The 25,450-nt window shown below is 44.3% G+C and overlaps 1 protein-coding gene and 1 pseudogene across 9 annotated transcripts in view; both read left to right on the plus strand.

Annotated features, from left to right (window-relative positions):
• LOC310767601 (polyamine-modulated factor 1-like) overlaps window positions 1-25,450 on the plus strand; it is a 161,024-nt pseudogene that overhangs the window by 63,714 nt on the left and 71,860 nt on the right. The window lies entirely within an intron of this gene.
• Window positions 1-25,450, plus strand: part of PCDH1 (protocadherin 1) — an 82,332-nt gene that overhangs the window by 26,971 nt on the left and 29,911 nt on the right. For all 8 annotated transcript variants that reach the window (XR_014550943.1, XR_014550944.1, XM_083624599.1 and 5 more), the window contains exon 3: window positions 4,465-6,657. Coding sequence is in view for 6 of the 8 variants with exons in the window: in XM_083624599.1 (XP_083480725.1) it covers window positions 4,465-6,657 (2,193 nt within the window). In the remaining 2 variants the exon portion in view is untranslated. The remainder of the gene's footprint in view (window positions 1-4,464; window positions 6,658-25,450) is intronic.

Below are 25,450 nucleotides of genomic sequence, written 5' to 3' on the forward strand. Positions count from 1 at the left end.
GCGTGGGGAACGCAGAAGTGGTTTAGCAAGGATTTTCATGGGGGAGTGAAAGCCAGCTTGGGTGGGAAGGGTAGAAAAAACACAGGTGTGTCTGGGACACACCATCTTCAGTGCTGGCCCAACCCTGGCTGAGACCTCATCACTTCAGAATGGAGATGGCAAATCTGATGTTTGATTTATGCCCCTATAGATTTTTTCAATTTCGTTGTTATGTATGGGACAATGAAAATAAAGATTATCGTAATCGTAATATACACACACACACACACACAGAGAGAGAGAGAGAGAGAGAGAGAGAGAGAGAGAGTTACAACCTTGTTGGATCAGGATAAATCTGATGTATGTATACACACACACACACATATATATGGATACACACACACACACACACACACATACACACACACACACACACACACACACACACACACACACACACATATATATCCAGGAGATGACATAGGTCAGAACTTTTCCTCCTAGCATAGGTGAAATTGGTGGTGCTCAGGCATTGAAAGGCATTCCTAGGATTTGGGGTTAGATAATTTTACTGTGGGTTTTAAATTCTAATTTTTCACTCTTCTACTGGGGTATCACTGGTTTATAAAGCAGCAGCCCAAGCCGAGGGTGTGAGCATTTGATTCCTGCTTTTTTAGGAGAAGGGGCGGGGGTACCACCTTGCGTGTGAAGGTGATACCTGGAATTGACATTTAACATCAGGGCCCTCCATCCATCCAGCACAGCAAAATGATAAGCAAGAGGAGCAAACAAGAACAGAAATGACTGGTTGTAAGAGAAAAGCAAACATTAGGCCGACCTTTTAAAAAAGCAAACAATGAGTATGGGGGGTGATTTCTTGGAATAGGGCACAGCTCTGAGAAATGAGTAATCTGTGGCCAAGGTGACTGGCAGCCTCTGTTACTGCTGCTCCTGATGCTTAATAAAGTGCTTCTATCTGGTTACCTGGCAGGAGGGAGGGGAGCCTATGAGCCACCATTGGCTTGGCTGGAGCCAATCGCCATCTGGTTTCTCCACCTTCCCTTCCAGAACAATCTCATACAATGTGTCTGGATTGGCTCCCCTCCCTTTTGAATTATTCCCATTAAATTGTAAACTATTATATTAAACTGTGAAATCCATGTTTATAAAATGCTTTTCATGTGTTCACAGTGTGTCATGTGCATTTTCGCAAAAGCTCTTTCAATCATTCTGTTAGGTATTTTGTAAAACAAATCTCTTTCTGTCTAGATGTAACACCTGAAGTGGCTTAAGTTACTGCAGGTAAACTTTCTCCTTCAGACACAATATAAGAGCTTGGGCATATATGGAATTGTGTGTAGCAAGAAGAGGAAGGGGTGGGTCTTTGCATTTCACCATTTTTCTTTCTTGCATTTTTTGCTGTTGTTGCTCTTGCTGTGGCCCTGCTTGGCTAGTTTACATCTTCTCCATGTTTATAATTATAGCCAGTTGCTGAATATCCATTTTCTGATGACAGCAGAGAGACATGTTGTCTTGTCAGTAGGGCTGTGTTGTTGTTGTTGTTATGCTGCTACTTCACAGCCCCCTTTGTTGTCTGCTGAGTGGTGCAATCTTATACCTGCCTATTCAGAAGATGCTTGATAGCATCAGGTCAGATTAGTTATCTCGTATTTTAACGAGTAACTGATCGGGCAAAGATGTACCCTTGGGACAGTCCCACTGCCAGAGCAAGACATCACAATGAGGCATTGTTGGTGCCCACCATGCACCTGCCTTTGTGAGACTCACTGTTTCCTCTAGGTTTTGCTGACACCTCTGAGTCCTGATTTTTGAAGCTGACACCCCACTCTAATGAATGCAAAAGGAAAGTGTGGTTTCCCACAACCCAAGAGGCACATACAGATCTATGGTTGCCTCACCTCAAAAAGGAAACTGAAGAGTTGAGAAACATTCAGGAAAGGGCAGCCCAAATGATCACAGGTGTGGAACACCTGACCTATGAGGAAAGACCCCATGATTTCAAGCTCTTTAGCTTAGAGAACAGGCAAGTGAGAAGGTAGTATGACAGAAGGTAGTATGCATTGCATGGAGAAAATGGAGAAAGGTTTTTGTCCCTCTTTCATAACACTTGAACTGAGTGTTGGAAGATTAGGAAAGATAAATGAAAGCACTTCTTCACGCAGCATGTAATTAAACTATGGAACTCGCTCCCCTAGTATTGATCTTGGGTTTGTCCCTTCTCAGCTAGGGAGTCATTCAATGGTTTATGCAGTAAGGACTTTCTCTGCGGAAAGCCTTTGGCACAGCCCCACTTCTTTCTATTGCTCAGCGTCAGGGACCTGCTGGGTGGTTTTTGGATTGGTTTTCTTGGTAAATTCTTTGCATACCAGAGTGGAAGAGGTGGCCTCTCAGCTAGACCAGCCAAGCCAGTTCCACCAGAAAGAGAAATGCCTCGTGTCAGTCTCAGGCAACACCTGGGCTTTTGGCCAAGAGCTGAAAGAACTGAGGAGCCTAGCAAGCTTCTGCGGAAGTCATGGGATGTGGGTTATGGAGTTAGCTGGGGCATTGTTATATGTGCAGTTGGGGCACTTAGGAGAGACAGTGTTTGGGTGTATCAGGTATGGATTGTGGGTGTCATCTTTGACTAACAGAGGACTTGAATGGCGGGATGTAGTAATAGTGGTTTTTTTAATAGGGACAATTTGCATGTAGTGATAAACCACGTTTAATGACGATTGGGACGGCCAGATCACTCTGGCTTTCCTCCTCCCTTGGTGGAAGTGGGAGTAGGAAGCCGTGAAGCCTTTGCTTTTCATTACCAAGGTTGCGGTTTGTTTCTCCCTAACAAACCATGATCAGCAAGTCAACAGCAAACCATGATTTCATGTTGGCTAATGATTGTGGTTTGTTAGGGAGAACCACAACCCCAGATTTGTAATGCTGTAATGACAGGCAAAGGCCTTATGGTTTATTGCGGCTGCTTGCACCAGAGAAGGAACAAAGTAGGGAGTGATCCAGCAGCATTCATTAGCACACTTCTCAATAACCCTGACTTACTGCTACATATTAAGGAGACCATTTGTTGCATTTTACCACACCATTTCTCAAACGTGGGCATTATCTCATTTTATCCTCCCCACAACAACCATGTGAAATTGAGTAAGGTTGAGAAAAAGACCTGCCCAAGATCGCCAGGTGAGGTACTGTGTACAGTACTGGACACCCCATCTTAATAAAAACAGAGTCGGAAAATGTGTACAAAAGGCCAACCAAGGAATTGTAGCATCTTCCCTATATGTTTGGGTTTGTTGTTTTTTTTAATAAAGAACGTGTTTTAGAGAAAAGGAGACATGACAGAGGTTTATAACATTATGTGCAGATAATATATGGAGATATATTTCTGTCTGCTTCCCAGAACACTAGAACGCAGGGCCACCCAATAAAACCTATAGCTCAGCTAGTATATTCCAGACAGACAAGGAGGAACACAATGCCTGCTTTGTAATTCCTCCATCACAGGGTGTGGATGGCCACTGCGTCACAGTGGCTTTAAAAGGGGATTGCACAAGTTCATGGAAGACCGGTTTATCAGTTAGAAGAGGCGCCTGGAACCTCCATGTTCAAAGGCAGTGTATCTCTAAATGCCAGTTTCAAGGGGGCAAAGTTTGCACCTTGGCTGGCCACTAATGGAAATAGGATGCTGAAGTAGGTAGAGGAAAGCTCTTTGGTTTTTCTTATTATTTATGGATGAGAGAGGATACGAGCAGATCCAAAGCTGTAGAGTCCACACTACAACATCTCTTTTAAAGCTTTTATGACAAGACAAGGCATGCCTCATGCTTGCAGGGTTGTTTTGTGTTTTGTTAGAACCAGGAGTGGAACAGCCCAGAGCTATGTGAAAAATAGCGATTCCTGGAGGTAGACTTACACCTCAGATTAAAGATGAGGGAACCTCTGAACACATCTTCAGTCTTGGAGCACCATTCATACACGAATGCACTCATGGCTTTCCCCCGCTGTCTTTCATTTAGACAATCAAATTCAGATTGGGGGAAAACAACCCTTTTCGTTGTTGTTATTGTTCTACAGTTAGGAGTCAAAAACCCTTGCCAACCTATTACAAATCACCATTGTAGATCCTGATGTACTTTCTGCCCACTCCTATTATAGACAACAGTGCTGTAAAAGTTTCAGTGATCACCAAGGAAAATACTGGTAACTTTTGGAATTTTGACAGGGATGGCTCCCTTTGGCTTGCATCTTGCCCAGTGAGAAGCAGCTGTAGTGAACTAGTGATCTTGGTTTTGGTGCGATTGATTCAGTTGACATCACACAATGTGATACAACACTTTGCGATGGCTGGAGTGTTCTATCATCTCCTTGGTGCAAGGGATAGTTGGGGCACATTCTTAAGGTCAGCAAGCTCAGTTTTCTCGGGCATAATTTATCTAGGTACCTGCTCACCACTTCCTTTTCTCATTGCAGGTGAAGGCCAATGATTCTGACCAGGGTGCCAATGCTGAGATTGACTACTCCTTCCACCAAGCTTCAGATGTGGTTCGCCGGTTGCTGCGCCTGGACAGAGCCACTGGACTTATCACTGTTCAGGGTCCCGTTGATCGTGAAGACATCAATGTGCTCAAGTTCTCCGTGTTGGCCAAGGACAAAGGGGCCAACCCCAAAACTGCCCGTGCCCAGGTGGTGATTAGTGTCAGGGATATGAATGACAACGCTCCATCCATTGAAATCCGTGGTATTGGCTTGGTCACCCACCAAGATGGCATGGCTAATATCTCAGAAGATGTGCCGGTTGAGACACCTGTGGCTCTGGTACAGGTGTCTGATCGGGATGAAGGCGAGAATGCTGTTGTGACCTGTGTGGTGGCTGGTGATGTACCTTTCCAGTTGCGACAAGCCAGTGACACCGGAAGTGACAGCAAAAAGAAGTATTTTCTCCAGACCACAACGCCACTAGACTATGAGGCCGTGAAAGAATACACCATTGAGATTGTGGCTGTGGATTCTGGCAATCCACCTCTGTCCAGCACCAACTCTCTCAAGGTGCAGGTGGTGGATGTTAATGACAATGACCCAGTTTTCAGCCAGAGCTCAACAGAGGTATCTTTCCCAGAAAATAATTCCCCAGATGACTTGGTGGTAGAAGTGAGTGCTACTGATGCAGACAGCGGGTCCAACGCTAAGCTGGTGTACTCCCTAGTGACAGAGCCTTCATCCAAAGGCATATTCTCCATTGATCCAGAGTCTGGTGAAATCCGGGTTAAGACTGTGCTGGACCGTGAGCAGCGAGAACGCTATGAATTCTTGGTAGTCGCAGCGGACAAGGGCAGCCCTAGCCGGAAGGGGACGGCCTCTGTTGCCATCAACGTCATGGACCGCAACGACAATGACCCAAAGTTCATGCTAAGTGGCTACAACTTCTCCGTCATGGAAAACATGCCCCCTCTGAGTCCCGTGGGCATGGTGACAGTAATCGATGCAGACAAAGGGGAGAATGCCTTCATTCAGCTCTCAGTAGAGCAGGACAACGGGGACTTTGTTATCCAGAATGGTACTGGCACCATCCTCTCCAGCATTTCCTTTGACCGCGAGCGGCAGAGCACTTACACCTTCCGACTGAAAGCTGTGGATTCAGGTGACCCACCCAGGTCGGCCTATGTTGGGGTGACCATCAATGTGCTTGATGAGAACGACAACGCTCCTGTCATCATTTCTCCGTCCAACGCCTCCTACAAGCATATCCAGCCACACACTAGTCCTGGGCAGCAGGTCATGAGTGTCGGAGCCGAAGACATTGACTCTGGGATCAACGCTGAGCTGCAGTACAGCATCATGGGTGGAAACCCCTTTGAGCTCTTCAAGATTTCGCCCCAGAGCGGAAACATCACATTGGAAAAGGAGATCCTCCGCAAGCACCACGGGCTTCACCGCCTGGTGGTACGCGTCAATGACAAGGGCAAGCCGTCTCGCCACGGCACCGCTCTGGTCCATTTCTACGTCAACGAGACCCTGACTAACCGCACGCTGCTGGAGACTCTGGTGGGACACAGCTTGGACACGCCTATCGACATTGACATCGCCGGCGACCCCGAGTACGAGCGCAGCAAGCAGCGCAGCAACATCCTCTTTGGGGTCATTGCGGGCATAGTGGCCGTCACTCTGGTCATTGTGCTGGTTGTGCTGGTGCGCTACTGCCGCCAGAAGGAGGCCAAGAGCGGCTACCAGGCGGGCAAGAAGGAAACCAAAGACCTGTACGCTCCCAAGCAAGGCAACAAAGGCAACAAAGCCAAGAGCAAGGTCAAAAAGAACAAATCGCCCAAGCCGCCCAAACCAGCCGAGGATGAGGAAGAAACGGGCTTGCAGAAATCCCTCAAGTTCAACCTGATGAATGACTCGGTCAGCGACAGCCCCCGCATCCACCTGCCCCTTAACTACCCCCCTGGCAGCCCTGACTTGGGCCGCCACTACCGCTCCAACTCCCCCCTGCCTTCCATCCAGCTCCAGCCCCAGTCGCCGTCTGCCTCCAAGAAGCACCAGGTGGTGCAGGACCTGCCGGCCACCAATACATTTGTGGGCACAGGGGACAGCAATTCCACAGGCTCGGAGCAGTATTCAGACTACAGCTACCGCACCAACCCTCAGAAATACACCAACAAGCAGGTAGGAGAGATTGTCCTGCACCCTCCCAGAGCCCCCTCACGCCGCACCCGGGCCATATGGACAGAAGTGTGGGAGTGACGTGGACTCCGCCCACCCTGAATGAATGGACCTTGACCCCTTGGCATGTTGCAGGCCGGAGCCTGCAGGTGTCCAGGTGCCAGTTGCTCAGGAAAGGACTGCTCAGGGAAGAGGCCTCCTGCCAGCCCAGCCGGTGGAGGGAACAACTGTGTGGGAGGCGGGAGGAGACCTTCTGGCTGCAAGGAACAGGAGCTGGCAGGTGGCATCTGGGGGGAAGCAAGCATGTCGCTTGGGAGGGGCAGGGTCCACTGGCGGGTGGGGTCTCTGTGCGTTCTGCTGGAGCCCTTTCACAGAGCCCTCCATGTATGGTGCTCACTGAAATAAAATGGGTCGGAAGGCATGCATTCCGGGTCTTTGTATATGTGTCCCAGGCTCCAGCCACTCTTCCACTCACAAATCTTATACCTCGGGCCAGACGCAGAAATGCCTGTCCCAGTTCTGCCGCAGAGCCTGATGACACGAGAGCCTCAGTGTATCTGAGGACGCAGGGTAAGAAAGGCAAGTATCTTGAGCGGTGGCACAGAGGGTGTGGCTGCAAGGCTTCTGCATGTGGAAATGGCACCTGCCCCCGCAGCTGGGGCTTCTCCGCTGCTTTGAGTGCGCCTCCGCTCTGAGGGCTATCTCTGCATGCGTTGGGATACATCCGTGGAGTACAAGAAAGAGGTTAGCTTTGAGTGCATGTAGGGCACAGAGCTTATTGCTTCTTCTTTCTTCTTCTTTTTGTTCTTGCTGTGTTTGAAGCAAGGGCTGGTATCTGCTGAAATAAGAGATTCTGAACTGCATGACAGGGTACTTGGCAGCTTTGGGAGCACAGGAGAGGGACACCCCCGGCTTGCAAACTGGTTAATGCACCGGGAAAGTCCGTAGGCGGTGTGGCTTCGGTAGGCTTTGTCCTTTCCTGTCTGTGCTTCAAGCTAGTGACCTGTAGAGGGTTTTCTGTGCAGGGTTCTGCAACAGATCCAAAGTACTGAGAGGAGGGGACTTGTCTCCCTAATACTGTGCCATGTTCTCCTTCCATCCAGACTTGTATGTCCTCAGAGTGAAAAGGTGTTTGCCTATTGAAGGGTTGCAATAAAATACCCGTTGCTAGTGAGCATGTTGTGAAGTGTGAATGTCTGGCTGTTGTACCGCAGCCTCTGGGGCAGTGGAGGAGAAGAGAATGAGGAGGAGGGAAGGGCTTTCCTTCCAGAAGTCATTTTGCCACTGGTATCCTCTTGTTCCTTTTTTGTTTGTAATTTAATATGGCCTGTTTGTGTATTTTTTATTATTATTTTATATGGTATGTTGGGCAGGGAAAGGGGAATATGGGGGGGAATCACATTAAATCATGTGTCTTTTTTAAAAGAATACCATATGAACAATATTTCACAAATTAGTTTGGAATAATGCTATAGCATTATCCCAACGGGACCTACTATTTTAAAAAATAAATAAAAAATCCTCAGTTGTTTCCACACACATGCATTTCTGTTTAACAAAACAAATGAGTTTAAATCACAGTAGTGACTTTGTGTGCACTCATAACAAACTGTATTTTCTGCAAAAAAAAAAAATCCTTATAAAAAGGACTTTTTGAGAGCTCCAATTTTTGGCACGAGGCATTATTGCTGCATTATCAGTGTATAATCCAGATAGCATTATTTTAATCCAAAGAACTGTTTGTATTGTTTCTCACACCCATTTGGTACTCAGAACAACAGGGATTTCATTTTTTTATATCCTGCCTTTCCACCAAGAAGATGAAAGCAGCCTATATGACTCTCCCTGGCCTGTGTCATCTTCACAACCACCCTTAGAAGGAGGTTAAGCTGAGAGATATTACCTGGTTTTAGGTCACCCAGGGAGCTTCATGGCTGTGTAGGGATTTGAAGCTGAAACTCCCCAGCCCCACTCTGACACCGTGGTCAATACACCACGCTGTATTTTTATGGGGGCCCTAAGTATTTAATTTTCTTACATAACCAGCAAATCTGCCAAACATCTGTAGGGTTAGATTTGCAGTACGCGCACAGCAGATTTGCAGCACAGTTTGCTCAGGGGTAGACGTGTCCCTGCTGAGAATGTAAACAGCTTTAACAATAGATTGTTGTAAGCCAAAGTGTCTAAGAACTTTTTGTTGAAGTGTAGTACATGTAAATGTTCCAAATAAACACACAAGTGTTTTAATTCTTTTTTCTAGCCACATTTAAGGATACAGAGGTTGCTAATTTTTATATAGGTACTGTCAATCTTTATCTGGAAACACACCTGCAGGTCCAATTCCCATTTTACCTTACACTTAAAAATGGTTCATCCTCTGTTGCAATGGTATATACCCTTTTCAATATTTCCAGAGTCATGTTGTGGCTCCTATACACACTATAGGATATACACATGATATGTTATATTATGTTCGCACGTTAAGAACCCCATCCCTAATGTTGGTAGTTCTGTAATTATTTATTATAGCAGCAAAAGGTAAAATTATATTGATCATCACAGTATCTGCTCAATTTTTTCTTTACCATCCCCAAAACAATACTTATCCTACTTATTGAGAAATATTCAGCGCCCAAATTTTAGACTATAGTGCTGGTGATACTAGGGGCACTCCCAGAGCCAAAATCCATTTATATTTCCCCCAGATGTTTACAGTTGCAGACTTAATTACATGATTCTTTAATTTTATAGAGCTCCTCTCCTTCTCTGCCCCTTCCCAAGGTCTATCCCTGTTTGCTCTACAAACCGCCTCCTAAGTTCACTACCTGGCTCCCACCAAAAGGATAAAACCATTAAAATGGCGTCAGAGTAATAATTGTTGCCATGCTGAGAAGTCTCAAGCCATCCTTGGATACCAATTACTGTGAATTTTCTAAGCTAATTCTTGTGTCCCTCACCCTCCAATGGATTGATGGATTAATTAAGTGGATTTGAATCTTCTTAAGTTTTTTGAGGGTCATAGGTAGGGAGAGGGAGCTTTCATTTTAACAACCGGAAGCCTTCCTATCCAACAAAAACATTTTCCCCACCTGGTTAAACTGTGACTTAGCTCATTAAGTAAGGGGTCTATCTTGTCTTTAAACAACCACCAACAAAGGCACTCATTTGATTACAGGCAACTCCCCATTTGTGCAGGGTTTGTGTTCCAAGGCACCATGCACACTGGTGGGATGTACGTAAGCCCCCAGCCCCCCCCTCGCTCTGCCCCTGCCTCAGACACAGTCAAATGGGGAAGAGTATCATGGTGAAGAGGTGGGGGTAGCTGTGTGCAGGTGTGCAGCCTGGGAGTCATTCTGGCCTCACAGCTGTCCATGGAAGCGCAGGTCAATTCTGTGTCCAGGGCAGCTGTTTATCAGCTCCATCTGGTACGCAGGCTGAGACGCTCCCTGCCCGCAGACTGTCTCGCCAGAGTGGTAGCATGCTCTAGTTATCTCTCGCTTGGGCTACTGCAATGTGCTCTGTGTGTCACCTTTGAAGGTGACCCGGAAACTACAACTAATCCAGAATGCGGCAGCTAGACTGGTGACTGGGAGCGGCCGCCGAGACCATATAACACTGGTCTTGAAAGACCTACACTGGCTTCCAGTACTTTTTCGACCACAATTCAAAGTGTTGGTGCTGACCTTTAAAGCTCTAAACAGCCTTGGTCCAGTATACCTGAAGGAGCATCTCCACCCCCATCGTTCAACCCGGACACTGAGGTCCAGTGCCGAGGGCCTTCTGGTGGTTCCCTAGCTGCGAGAAGCCAAGTTACAGGGAACCAGGCAGAGGGCCTTCTCAGTAGTGGCACCCGCCCTGTGGAATGCCCTCCCACCAGATGTCAAAGAGAAAAACAGCTACCAGACTTAGAAGACATCTGAAGGCAGCCCTGTTTAGGGAAGCTTTTAATGTTTAATAGGTTATTGTATTTTAGTGTTCTGTTGGAAACTGCCCAGAGTGGCTGGGAAGCCCAGCCAGATGGGTGGGGTATAAATAAATTATTATTATTATTATTATTATTATTATTATTATTATTATTATTATTATTTTCCTGTTAAGGCATGTCTCATAGTACTTGTTTAAACTGTTTCTATAAGTGCAATTGTTTTAACTGTTTTTGCATATGTAGCTGTTTTATATTTCCTTTTATGTAAATCAGTTTGCGACGCCTCATAGAAAGCGATTCATAAATGAAATAGTAACAGCATAATAATAAAATTGCACAGAGGATTGGCCCATTTGCACACAGCGCAAGGGGAGACAGAGACTCTTTGCAACGTGGATGGGATGGGGGGAAGAAAGAGATAGCGGCCTACACTTAATCCCAAAGCAGCAGCAGATAGAATACCCTCAAAAACTTGATGCTGGTTTAAGTCTGGGTGGAGCTTGTGCTGGAGGAAGAGGAGCAGAAAATTGGTGGGGGTGGACAGACACAAGAAACTGCCAGCCGTGTGGTCATCAGGAGCTGGTTTGGGAGCAAAGTTGTGCTACTTAACTGAAGCACCAGCAGGAGAAGAACTTTATCAGAAATTGCCACTGTTATTAGGCCCCACAATCTCTGACTGCTAACCAGTGGCTGTGGAGATGCAGCAGCCCCTGAGAACAGCACTGCGGGGTTCAGCAGCACCCCTTCCTCGCTCTGTGCCAGCCGCGGCAATGGTTCACCTTCTCTCCCCTCTCCTGGACCAAAGAGGACAGGTGGCACACGGCGGCTGTTGCTTCCTCCCCGTTCCGAGGAGGAGGAGGAAGAGGAGGAGGAGGAAGAAGCTGTTCCTGCCCCTTCCCATTTTCTTTGAGAAGTCCAGCAGAGTGATTCAGCTCAGTGGGGATACGCAAAGGGAGTGTGCCCTCTTTTCTTTTCACACCCTTTCTGGGTATTAGGCTGGTGAAAGTTTGGGCGTGTGATCTAGATTTCTTTTCCATATTGCATTGCATTGGAGAAGCTCTTCATAAGCGCTCCAGCATCCCACCCTGCCTTTAGTCTGTGCAACGGAGAGCAATGGCAGGAAGGAGGAAGGAGGGCGAAAGGGACCCTTCCTTTGCTCCACCAGAGAAGCCCTCGGGAAGAGAGGGTCTCCAGCTTCATCTCTATTGTGTTGCAGTAGTGCCCTAGTAAAAGCCAGGAATGGAGTTGCAGCTTGGCACTCCAGCCATACCATATGACCCAAGGAACTCCTATCTAGCTCTTGCTTCAGGTTTGGTTCCTCATTCTGAGCAACTCATCCATGACAGAAGATGCTAAACAGATGCCTGCTTTGCCTTCCCTCAAGTTCACTTCATCATATCATTTGCCCATTTTGGAACCTGACCATGGAAGAACCACCAACTCAAGGCTTGATCTAAAAGCCTGCGAGCATCTGGTTCAAGCACCAGCAGAATGATCAGGCTGCTTGTGGAGTGCCCTCCTGCCCATCCCTTCTGATACCAAAGGACCAGCATCTTGCCTGCACTGGCAGTGGAGGTGGGAGCAGATGTTCCAGGTCCCTGGTGCATCCATTTCTGCCAGGAATGCCACTGGGATTTTAAGCCCCAGCATTTCCAGTAGAAAAACTATGGTTTTCCACTTGGCTGGGAGAAGGCCCTCTGGAGATCTTTCTCTAGAACCTGATCAGCACCCCTTTGGTTCATTATCTCCTTTCTTTGGAAGCTGATTGTGAGCCCGTTTGGACTCTCTGCCTCTAGTGGTTCCTGACAGTTTGCTCAGACTCCATTAATCTACAGGTTTACATTACTCCAAAAACATAATGGATGGAGCCCCAACTGGTCCCCAGGCTCTGCAGGAACAGATCATCACCAGGCAGAAAACTAGTTGTTCTAAGACAAGATTCCCAGCTGCAAGCAGAGGACTGTCAGAACTCACAGCTCCAAATGCCTTTACACGAATGTTTTAATAGCACCCAAACAAACTTGCATAGTTTTATTGCCCAGTGCCAAGCTATTGTCTATGCTGCAGCCTGAGACCTATCACATGCACAAGACTGAATTTGTTCTAGCACTATGGAGAGAAGATCTTGACTGGGTATCTCCGTCCCTGAACAGGAAAGCCCATTTCTCCATCCTGGGATGCTTTCTTAGCTGCCTTTATGAAAATTTTTGAACCACCTAAGGCCTGCCAGAGCAGCACTTTGCTGACTTATGTCACTCGCTGGTCAGGTTCCACTTATGTGGCTCAATTCTAATCCCTTACAGGGGATATCAGCGACCAGAGATGAAGGATGAATTGGCCGTTGTGAAGCCCATCACTGAGTTAATGAGTGTGCCTCTGTACAGACACTCGCCTCCAAGAGCAGAAGCATGGGGGCGTGGCCAATGAGATCTTATGGGTGTGGCCAGTTCTGGTTTTCTCTCCACCCTTTGCTCCCTTGCAAAGATACTACAGATACAGCCAGGATACAACTGCTGCCACAGTTGCTTCTCTGCAGGAAAGACAAATGTGCTGCTCCACCTGTTCTGGTTCTCTCTCTCTCCTCCTTTGCAACGAAACAGTGGATTTTTTTATACCTAAGTGTTGTGCCTTGGTTCAGAGTTGCCAGCACAATTTCTAGTGTGTGTTCAAGTCAAAGAAACCATACATTACTCAGAAGCAGGCCTCAATGAATCCCTGGGATTGCCACCTCATAAACTTGTACAGAATTGCAACCTGAGTAGGTTAGTCATAAAGGTGCCCCACAGGCACTGTTTGGGAGGATACAGTGATCTTAGTCATTTCTACATCATCTTTCCAGAATGTGGAATAGGGAGAAGGGATATTAAGTGGATCAGGAGCTGGGAGACCAGGATTCAAATCCTCACTCAGTCATGAAGTTCACTGTCTGACTTGGGCCAGTCTCTCAGCTTAACAAACTCCACAAGGTCTTTGTGAGGATAACACGGGGGAAAGGAGACCCATGACTGCCCCCTAATAATAATAATAATAATAATAATAATAATAATAATAATAATTTATTATTTATACCCTGCCCATCTGGCTGGGCTTCCCCAGCCACTCTGGGCAGCTTCCAAAAAAAATTAAAATACTGCAATACATCAAACTTTAAAAGTTTCCCTAAACAGGGCTGCCTTCAGATGTCTTCTAAAAGTCTGGTAGTTGTTGTTCTCTTTGACATCTGGTGGGAGGGCGTTCCACAGGGAGGGCGCCACTACCAAGAAGGCCCTCTGCCTGGTTCCCTGTAACCTCACTTCTTGCAGTGAGGGAACTGCCAGAAGGCCCTCGGTGCTGGACCTCAGCGTCCGGGTAGAACGATGGGGGTGGAGACGCTCCATCAGGTATACAGGACTGAGGCCATTTAGGGCTTTAAAGGTCAGCACCAACACTTTGAATTGAGATCCTTGGAGGAAGGGTGGAATGGACACAAACCCAATAATGATTAAAAGAAATGAGAATTGTTTAAAAAGTAAATATCCAGCCTTCCTGCCCCTGGTTTTGAATTGGAGAGGTGTGGAGGGCTGGTTTGGAATCATTAAACAAACAAATGAAAAACAGCAACTCAAAATCAAAGCAGAAAATGATCTGGTCTACAGCTGGAATATGCAGACCTAGAAACATAAGACTTTATAGGTAGCTCTTCAGCAAATCCAACATGTGCCTTGCCTGTTGCAACAGGCTTGCTTGGGTGTGGTGTGCAAGAAGAGACTGCAACCTGTGCACAGTGTTCTTGTTTGAGCCTTTTGTAATGCAATTTAAATTTGCCCAAGTGTTCCATACTCTTTTTATCCTTAGAAGCCTTTAAAATAGATTGTACTGCAGTACAATTTCAGCAAAACAGGGAAAGGACCAGCACGTTTATTAGTGCATAAGCTTTTGGAGGCTAAAGTCCACTTCGTTCGATGCATCATTTGTGGTAAACCGTGAACGTTTATGTAATAATACACTTGCAAACCTTTAAAGTGCTCCCAATATCTCCATCCATGTAACAAAAATTGTATAAGCAAAACAAGTACATAGGGAAAGACAACAAAGCCACTTTGTGGCCAGTCCTGCTCAGTTACACAAAAAGGCAGCAAGGGAGCTCAGAGAACAAATGCACTCCTAAGGCCAGGTTGGGTATGTGTGGTCTTCAAGGAAACAGCTCTGAGCATGCTCAGAACAGATGCCTGGTTCTGATGTAGGCTAAGGCTGTTCTTGAAGCAGTCCTAACACCTCCCAAGTCTGCTATAGTGGCTGTGCTGGATAGCCCTCTTAACCACAGATTTTTTAGTTGGAGCACTCCAGTCAGTCACGTGCCTTTTTTGCTTAGAGATGCATGGGAGGAATCTCTCTGCCATACTATACTTTGGGGCTGGGGTTGGCTGTGTGGTGCAGAGATTGACAGCTGATTGACAGCAACGTTTGCAGAACCTCAGACTTCAATCAGAATTATAAAATGGGGGGGGGGCAGGAAAGAGAGAGTAGCTTTGAAATAAGTTTATTTTTAAAATGCTTGACATACACATTAGGAGGGCTGTGCCCAGTGCTATTTTTGTAGAAAAAGAGGTGCCAGAACTCGCCATGAACACCTCCCACGTTCTCTTAGAATGGCAATGGTGCCCACCTGAGAGGTGCCAGAACTGAGTTCCAGTGAGTTCCTACGGAAAAAAAGCCCTGGCTGTGCCCTGATAACCCTGGTGGACCATCTTCCACTGGTTCCCTGTACACCTAGCTTTCTGCTGATGGCTTGGAACCTGCAAGTGGATTGTGTCAGACCTAGGGGGAGTCACACCACTAGCAGCAGCACTATTTTCTTTCATGGCTTTTTGAGTGTGTGCACGTGAATTTCACTTTAAGGAGAAGGAAAAAGGCAGAGAGAGATGGGTTAATAATTCTTGTACTCCACCCAAGTGACTGGGTTGCTGCAGCCACTCTGGGCGCCTTCCAACAAAGTGTAAAGGAACACATTGAAACATCAAACGTTAAAAGCTTTCCGATACCAATCTAGATCCTAGTTTTGCTCATCTTGGGGAGCAGGCAAGGATCTAAGAGGAGCCGTGGTCCAGTGGGTATCCTCGGGGTCTGGCGTCCCAATCTCAGGTGGTATAAGCTCCTACCAAAATGAGTGCAGGATTGCAGGTGCAGCATTGCTCAGACAAGCCAAAGTCAAGCACAGAGAATTCATCTAGGTCCAAAATACAACCCAGAGGCGTGGGGCGGGACAACAGCTCAAGGTCATTATCACAGGGACTTCAGGCAAGATACAGCACAACAAGGAGGGGTAAATGGACCAAGGAGTCCATAGCTTGAGTTATTTCCACAAACTGGAAGGCTCAAGAGGGAGACCTCCTTTAATCTGCCCTTCTAGATCACACCACTGCAGCTAGTAATGAAGGCATTTCCGAGATTGCTTACTCATGAGGCCAGGTGACAACTCTGGGATTGTAGAAACATGCTTTGTCATTGCTGTCTGGCCTGGACCTTGATCTTTTGGTGCCAGCACTCACAAGGACCTCCTCTTCTGACAACACCAAGGACTCTTCAGTGGGTCTTCTCAGCACTGATTCCAAGGGGTCCTGTCAGCTTCTCAAGATCCTTAACCAGTGCTGTTTCTGGTTTGTCTCTGAGGACAAATGTCTGGTACCAGGTCAGATAAAGGCATGGCAGCAAGTCACTGAAGCCCTTCACGTAACCGGTGGAAATCTTAGCCTTCCATGAGGTTCTGAGGCTTCAGCAAGGTGGTCTTTGAGGCCACAAGCAGAATAAACTGGTTCATACCCTTAAATATTACTATGAGCCCTTAAGCCATCTCTCTCTGAGCACATCACATACCAAAAAATAAAATAAAATGAGGGAATAACCTAAATCAGATCCTTTTTGTGCTATTTGGTCTAAATCATTGATATACGTCAATACAGCAGAGACGGAACATGGACTCTCAATGGTCCAATTAAGTTTGTGGAGAGGATATATTTTAGAAGATTATGGTAGAATACTTTTTTCATGCCTTGGATTGTGGCTATAAAAGTTGCATCACATGAATTAATGTAGGGTACATTCATTAATTAATGTAGGGTACAGAGTCTAGGGCTTGCCGATCAGAAGGTTGACAGTTTGAATCCCTGCAACGGGGTGAGCTCCCATTGCTCGGTCCCAGCTCCTGCCAACCTAGCAGTTCGAAAGCACATCAAGTGCAAGTCGATAAATAGGTACCACTCCAGCGGGAAGGTAAACAGTGTTTCTGTGTGCTGCTCTGGTTCTCCAGAAGCAGCTTAGTCATGCTGGCCACATGTCCCAGAAGCTGTCTGTGGACGAACACCGGTTCCCTTGGCCAGTAAAGTGAGATGAGCGCAATAACCCCAGAGTCGTCCACAACTGGACTTAACAGTCAGGGGTCCCTTTACCTTTACCTTTATTATCTTCTATTACCTTCCCCTCCCTTTCATCCACTCTAGTCACTTCTCCCCTCTTTCCTTGTGTATCCGTATGTTTTGTGTTGTTTGTATTTTGTCTATATTTAAAAAATTAATAAAGTTTATTTTATAAAATAAGACAGCACAGGTTATGGCTTCAAATGCATAGAGTATGCCCATGATGGACGGTGAACTGTTCCAATGGTTGCGTGTAGCTTTGGTGAGATTTTTTTTCATTAGATTGTAAAGACTTTTTTCAAGACGTGTTAAAATAATTCAGTAGCGGAAGCTGCTGTGACTTGCAGTGCAGTCCTATGCAGAAGTAACTTTCCTTGAGTTCAGTTGGGTTTGCTGTCGGGGTCTAACTGCACACAAACTTTAGTTGGAAAGGTAGGGTCTCCTCTCTTACCTGCTATCTCCATCTTGTGGCAGGTTGCTGTCAGTAATATGGAAATTGGTTCCAGCTTGTCAACCGCAGTTTGTTATAAAATTGCACTGTCCACTAAAATGAGGGATTCTGCTTCAGGTCTGCCCATCTTCTTTTGCTAAACTGTATTTTCAGGCTAGAGGCTGCTTAAATTTTGATTTATTTGTTTGCAATGTTTATATGCCAACCAAATAACAAGAGTTCCCCAGGTGATTTACAATAAAGGTAAAACATTGCCTATGAAATTAAAACCACAATATCTAAACACAGCATAAAAACAGAAGCAATATAATGAAAGCCACAGCAGCACCCAAAATGCCACAGTTCTTTAAAATCCAGGAATGCCAAATCTATAAATCAAAAAATGTTTCACGATAAAAACCCTGGGAGTCCCACTGATTACCCTGATCTGTTGCTGCTAAGTCAACAGCCACCGCTGCCCCCTGCCCTGGTTTGTGTGTTAGTGTGGATTGCCCACCCCCATCACCAGACCTCCCCTTGTGTCAGCAGCTCTGTATCATCTCATCTGCTGCTGCTCCTTCCCATTGTTGCTTGTCCACAGTCTCCATCACCTTCTCTCTTCTTTGCAGTGCTCATAACTCACTTGGAGGTAACCACTCAGTCACTGGGCATTTAGCCAAAGATTCTCAAAATGCAAGAACCTTCACATGGGTAAGATAGGGGAAGAGAAGATATTCAACCTTAGTCACTACCTCCTCCATCGTTCTTCTTAGGTGTCAGTGGCCATAGGTGCGTCACCTGTCCCTGATACCTCCTCTAGTGTATCCTCTTGCAAAAGAAACTCCATTTCACACCTTCAGGAGCAAGAAAGCCCTTCCACCATACTCTGGGGAGGGGATGCATGTCCAGTGATCCCCTTGTTACTGATTAAGACAACAACAACAACAATGAATGAGGGTAAAGGTAAAGGGACCCCTGACTGTTAGGTCCAGTCGCGAACCACTCTGGGGTTGCGGCGCTCATCTTGCTTTACCAGCCGAGGAAGCAGGCATACAGCTTCTGGGTCATGTGGCCAGCATGACTAAGCCACTTCTGGTGAACCAGAGCAGTGCCTTCCCGCCGGAGTGGTATCTATTTATCTACTTGCACTTTGACGTGCTTTCGAACTGCTAGGTTGGCAGGAGCTGGGACTGAGCAATGGGAGCTCACCCCATCGTGAAAAGAGAAGGCAGGCTGTACATCACCAGCAGCCACCACGGACAGGGAAAGTGGTGGTGTAAAACAACAGCAGACATTTGAGTAAAACGGGTGGAGGGAACTGAGAGTAAAATGGCAGTTTTACACCATGACAGAGGTCTGAGTAAAGTTCTGCATCTTTTATCTCTCACATGAGGAAGCTGAGGTATGCAAGACGGAGAAGTTTGAGAATAAAAAGAGACACTGAAAAGGAAGTGGCTGTTTTAAATAAGGGCAGAAGTTTGAGTAAAGCAGCGGTAAAGCAACACTAAGGGAAAAAATTGTTTTAAACTACAGATATTTGAGTAAAGCAGGAGTGCAGTTTTAAACAACAGCAGAGGTTTGAATGAAACACCAATGGAAATGAAATGGTGGAGATTTTAAACGGTGGCAGAGGTTAAAATAGTGTTGAGTAGGGGTGACAATGAAGGAAGGAAAGTGGCAATTTAAAACAGGGATTGAGTACAGCAGGAAGGAAGTTAGGGAAAACCTCTGCTTTGTTAGCTTCTGCATTGTAGATTCTCTTGCTGTTTCTCCTTCTTCAAACTGCTTTGTTTCCTTGCTTTTAGAAAAACAAGCCCTCTGTGTTATTCCACCCCGCTTCACTCAAACTTCTGCCATTTTTTGAATGCGGCAAGAAGGGAGGACACTCAAAGGGGCGGGGTGGCTGTTTTACACTTCTCCTTCCATTCCTCAGTTGTCTCAGGTGAGAGAAAGGATGCAAAGAGCCCTCAAATATTCTAGGAGGCACGGCAGCCGGGTGATAAATTGCTCCAGTCATCAACCTAGCTACTGTATTCTCTAAACGTATTATGAGTAATCTCAGAAATATTTTAAAATAAAACCAGCCTATTATTATTATTACAGAGATTATACATATTATTTCAGAGTACCTGACATTTATTCACAAATATTTGTTGTACATCATCAGAGTTAACACAAAGGATTGACTATGCAACTCTTGGTACTACTCTATATGGTGATCACAGTCCAATTAGTTTTACTATTAACAATACAATATAATGCAAATATTAATTTGTTCTTAATACAGAGTAAGTCTTTTGTTAAAACTGTTTCAGAGGAACTTAAAATATAGCTTGATAATAATGATACCCCAAACATTACTGATTCTATATTATGGGAATCTGCTACGGCCTTTGGGGGGGCGTTAAAGAAAGGTGCATCTAAGGGGGGAAAGGATGCAAGGAAACGATTAATGAAAAATTATTAGAAGCTAAAAGGCTATTATAGTGAAAGTACAGTTTGGTTTAGCAAGAAAATGGGTTTTTTTTAAATAAAGGTAACAGATGATAAATTACTCGCATATTACTTAAGAAAGAAGTTTAGAAAGCAAGTAATTCCACTTAATAGGAAGGATGAGAATCAATATGTTCTTAATGAGCAAGAACTAAAGGAAGGGTTTAAGAAACATTATATCAAGTTATGTCTTCCAAAAATCCACAAATACAATAAAAAACAAAAGTTTTTTCCTAATATAAGACTGTGAAACCTAACAGGTGTAGAAAAAGAATGTTTGCATGCTCCAATTCAAGAACAAGAAGTAAGGAAAATAATAGCAAAAGCCAAAATTCAAAAATCATCCAGACCTGATGGATTTTCATTTGAGTTCTACAAAGTACTTGCCTTCATCGCAGGGGGGTGGACTAGATGACCATTGGGATATCTTCCAACTATACAATTGTATGTTATACAGGAAACTCCCCACTCACACAGAACTGCATTCATGGCCAGCTCCAGCCCCTTGCAGTGCTGAAAATTGCACATGCGTGCTTATTGCATGGACATGGGGCGATGCCTGTAATTCCATGTTGAGGGAAGGTAAAATCCTACAAACACTGAATGAGGATTCAGTCATGATTTTTCCCAAACCAGAAAAGAATTTATTACTACCCATACAGCATACTCCAGTATCATTATTAAATTCTGACTAAAAATATTTGCATCAACACTGGCAAGGAGCTTTGATGTGGTAATGCATAAATAAATTTATACAGAACAGTAGGTTTTTCTTAGAAGGAGAATGGCATATAATATCCTTGAAATGATAAATATAATAATTTCCTCAATGGGGATCACATTTATCACTTTTGTCGACACTAAAAAGCTTTTGATAGGGTTGAATGGTCCTATCTTTTATATGTGCTGAAAAAAATTGTCTTTGGAACAAATTTTATAAAATAGATTCAGTTTACTCCAAGCAGGAGTTTTAGTGAAAGGAAGCTTATCTACAAAATTTAATCTGCAGAGAGGGCAACATCAAGGTAATAACTTGGCAACGATTAAATATCAGTTTTATATGGGCTGAAAAACAAAAACACCACAACTTAAAGCTAAAATAACATACACCAACAAAAATAAGGGAGGGTTGTCATCTCCTGATTTAATAAATGAATATCAGGCAAATAATTTGAATTACCAAATGGTATTATCAACCAGGACAAGGAGAAATAGGAGTAGTAGAGCAATGTTTTGTAAGAGTCCCATCAAATGTATTATTATGGATGGACCCAAAAGACAGAATATTGGAGAAGGGTTGTTTCTCCAGCACTTTGCACTATATGGGATAAATAAAAAGCAAACTGTGTCTATTGACATCACCAATTACATCTCTGCTATTTTATCCACCATTCAGTAAAAATGGAACCATGGGGTAGTTTGTTAACTGGCATAAAGGAGGGCTGGAAAATTTGGTTGAATGGGTTGGTAATAATCAAATAATGTCTCTAGATCAAATGAGGGAAGCTTTGGATAATGTAGAATTCATATTATATTAATATTTTTGAATTAGAGATTCTTAAAATAAATGGCCAAATAAGTTTGAGAAATCAATTTGTCAAAAACCTGGAAAAAATCGCTCCAAAAATATCAAATTGTTATTCACGTAGGAGACAGAACAAAAAGTGACTCTGTTACAAAATGGGAGGAAATTACTAAAGTGCTATGTTGTATTTTACTTTATTTTTATATACATTTTTATTAGTTTTTAACATATTAATTATCATTCATACAACAAAACTTCTCATCTTATACAATAATTTTTGGACTTCTGTCAACACCTCTGATGATTTTCCATTCTTATCACTTATGCATTTCTTAATTTCATATTACCTTTAATTATCTTTAACTAAGAATGCTCCTCATTATCTTTTTTTTTGGCAATATTTCAAATAATTCACCTTACAAAACTTCTTGCAAACCGTGCCATTTAACAGCAGTGCTGCATGGGCTAGCAGTTCCTCAAGGCTGGATAAATCTATATTGATGTCTGTGAGGGGGGGGGACTCTGTTAAACTTTTGATATTGTGGTATTTATACACAACATGTACAAAGTGGGAAATGATGAATGCTGGAAATGGATGGATGTGGAATGGATAGAGCAGAGTTTATCCACTGCTGGTGGAAGTGTCCTGGGGCTAAAAAGTAATGGCATGAAATGGTATCTAATATAAGCTAAAAGGGGATTAAAACAGATGTGAATTTTCTACATGTCTGGATAAGTTTGCCTAAACAAAAACATTTTAAACAGGCACTGAAAAAAGTACAGCAAAGGTCTCTTCCAGATATCGATAGGCAGGAGGGTTCCAAAGTGTAGGTGCTGCCAGTTATAATATGTTAAGATACAGAGTTAAGATAAATGAAAGAGGGTAAGGATTTGCTGATTTGATTATTTAAATGGGAATACAAAAAGGGGAGGTGTGAGGAGGCCAAGGAAATAAGTTAATGAGTTCAAAGTTACAAAAAACGGATTTGTTTTTAATTCTTTTTTAGCTATTTGTATTTTGTATTTTTATTCCTTTTTTTCTTTTTCATGTATTTTTCTTTTCTTTTTTTGTCTTTTTCTTTTTATATGACCTTTTTGCATTTTGTAAACTTATGTTTTTGTAAAACTTCAATAAATATCTTTTTTAAAAAAACAAAGTGTAGGTGCTGCCACACTAGAATAATGTTTTCTAGAGCAGAATGAATATTATGTGGCGCCTGTAACTGTGCACAGTTCCACAGATCAAAAAAGTTGGATCTAAAAAAAATTTTTTTTAATGACTATTCCCATAGGTTCTCACTCTGTGATACTGTGATATCAAAAGTTTTTTTTGGGGGGGGGGGGATCCAGGATGTCCATTAAATTCCTTTTTTAAAAAATTAAATTACTGGCTGCTCCCTCCCAGAATTCATCCCCTGCCTTACGAGTTGCCCCTCAAAACTCACCTTTTGCATGGAGCCTTTGGAACAGCCAGCACCCTGTTGTAACTAAGCCAAAATTCATGTAATTGCAACGATCACATACTCTTCCCCTTTTGCCCTGCCTCCATACTCCGCTCCTCTGTTGTTTCACTTGTATTTATTTTAAACTGTACGCTCCTGTGATAGGAAGCTGTCAAACACAATGTAGAACCCAATGTATGTAGATAGCATATCATTATCATTATATCATTATCATCAACAACAACACAACTTTATTATTGTTATTATGCTAATAATAACGACTGTTATTGTTGTTGTGTGCCATGACAGTGCAGTCTGAAGTGTTTGACTCTATTGAAAGCTACGTCAGTGGCTCCACCCTTTGCACCACTTTCCAATCTGTACAGAAGTACTTCTGTGTATGAAAGCCCCAGCTTCTTGCAACCCCAACCCCACCCCTCTCTCCCTCTCTCTCTCTCTCTCTCTCTCTCTCTGCTGTGCAGGGATGCCAGTAGCTCTGATTGATATTCCCGGCACTGTAGCTCATGCCTCGCACATTCAGCTGCATTGCTGTTTGCTTATTAGAACTTGTGAGCCCTTTGGAGCAAGTCATTATCTACTACCTCCTGGTATCAAGCCAAGGACCTTTTGTGACCTCATATAGCAGCATTTGGAGACTTCTGTGTATTGGGCAGAACAGACACAGGAAAGGGAGGCTGGGGTGTGGAGTATTAAATGGCGAGAGTTCATAAGGCTCTTTCTGTTGACCTGTTTTCCTAAATTTCAATTGCAACCAGTTATTGCATACCGATAGTGCTGCATGCATGCCATTTATTCGTGATTTGTAATTATTGTCATAATCCTATGGCAGTGCAGGAAAACCGTGGGTGCATAATTTATGATCCAGGTTCATAATTCATCTCCCAGTCATTCTTTTGCTCCTTGCCCCTCAACACCTCTCTGTTGGCTGACTGCAGCAGTAGAAATAAAGGAACCTTAAATTGCCTCTTTAATCTGCTTCCTGTTCTGATGTGAGAAGCAGCGGTTGGTGAGAAGACTTGGCGGAGAGAAGGGAGGTTATGTAAGTCTCCATACACACCCATTGCCAACTTTATTCCTTCTTAATTTGGGGTCTGGCTACCCACTCCTTAAGAAAGTTGTATGGAGAGGAGCCACCTTCTTTTCCTAAGACCCTCATGGGAACATGCACAGGAACTTAAAGCAGTCTCACTCTCCCTTTGAACATCCATGGCTTCCCCCAAAGAATTCTGGGAACTGCAGTTTGTTAAGGGTGCTGAGAGCTGTTAGGAGACTCCTCTTCCCATCTCAAGGCCACAATTCCCAGAGTTCATTGGGAAGAGAGATTTATTGTTAAACCACTCTGGGAATCACAGCTCTGTTGGCGGGAATAAGAGTGCACACGCAAGTCCTGCTATCCAAACACAAGGCGTTTTCAGGAAATTGTTCATTGGGTGAACGTTTCACATAACGAGCTAACGATTTCCATTGCTTACTATAGGGAAATTTCTAATGCATTCTTGAACATGGAGTTTTCACACACACACACACACACACACACGAAAAAAACCCTTGAAAACCTCTGAAAGTTTGCAAAAGGAGGGAAAGGGAAACAGCAGAAAAATAAGAGAGCACCTTTTCCTTATTTGCTTGCTTTTTGCAAGTGAAACGGTTGCTGCAGACCAAAACACAAAAAGCAAAGTTTGTTTAAGGCTGCTTATGTGTTTACAGTACTACATGTAGGTCCGGCTGCTTGGGTACCTGTAGTGTGTATTGCAAGGTTTGGGCACTAATTCCTCATCTTTGGATAAGTGAATTTTTGTACAATGAGCATTTGGATAGCAGGAGCTGTGAGTATACAGTAAGGGCAAAGGCAGCTGTTGAAATAAAGGGCAGTTGAGAAGGTACTTTTGCCCTGGACCTTTAAGGAAGTGTCTTTAGAGAAGCTTTGGGAGAGCCAGGGAGTCCACTTGACCAGCTGCCCCTTAGATGAATATTTTGAGCACACCTGCCTGCTCTGTTTCCCTGTTGTCAATGGGTAGATAGGGGAGTTCCATTCAGCCCATCAAAGCATTGTAAAGGAGAGCAATTCTGTGGAGTTCCCCAAAATTCTCCACAATTTGTAGGGAGAAAATGAAGTAGAACCATTGGCAGGTCCCAGCTGTTTCTGTCTGGGGACAAGTTATCAGGAATCTCAGGGCTTTGGGGAGCTAATTTTGTACTCAGTACTCAAACATAAAACATGCGCACAGTTTTGCTTACTTCAAAATGGATGATACTCGGAACGGGGAAAAAAAATGCCTCCAAAATGGTGGTCCGTGGAGGATTGTGAAAAATGGTGGTAGCCCTATTTGTCTCTGCAAGGCATCTCTCTGGCAGTAGGATTGCCAGCTGCTTCTTTTTCATTGGCTCTTGTGAATTTAGCAGCAGCCAGATACACACAAAAAGCTAATGAGAACGAAAAGTGAGCTTATCAATGCTGCAGTCCTGTGCACTAATGAATAAAATCTTTTCATCACGGGGGAACTTACTTCTAACTATACATGTAGAAGCTCAGGATGGAAGTTTCTCTAGCCAGGTGATGAATAGCTT

The sequence above is a fragment of the Podarcis filfolensis genome (genome assembly GCF_964270895.1).
Source record: "Podarcis filfolensis genome assembly, chromosome: 7".
NCBI lineage: Eukaryota > Metazoa > Chordata > Lepidosauria > Squamata > Lacertidae > Podarcis > Podarcis filfolensis.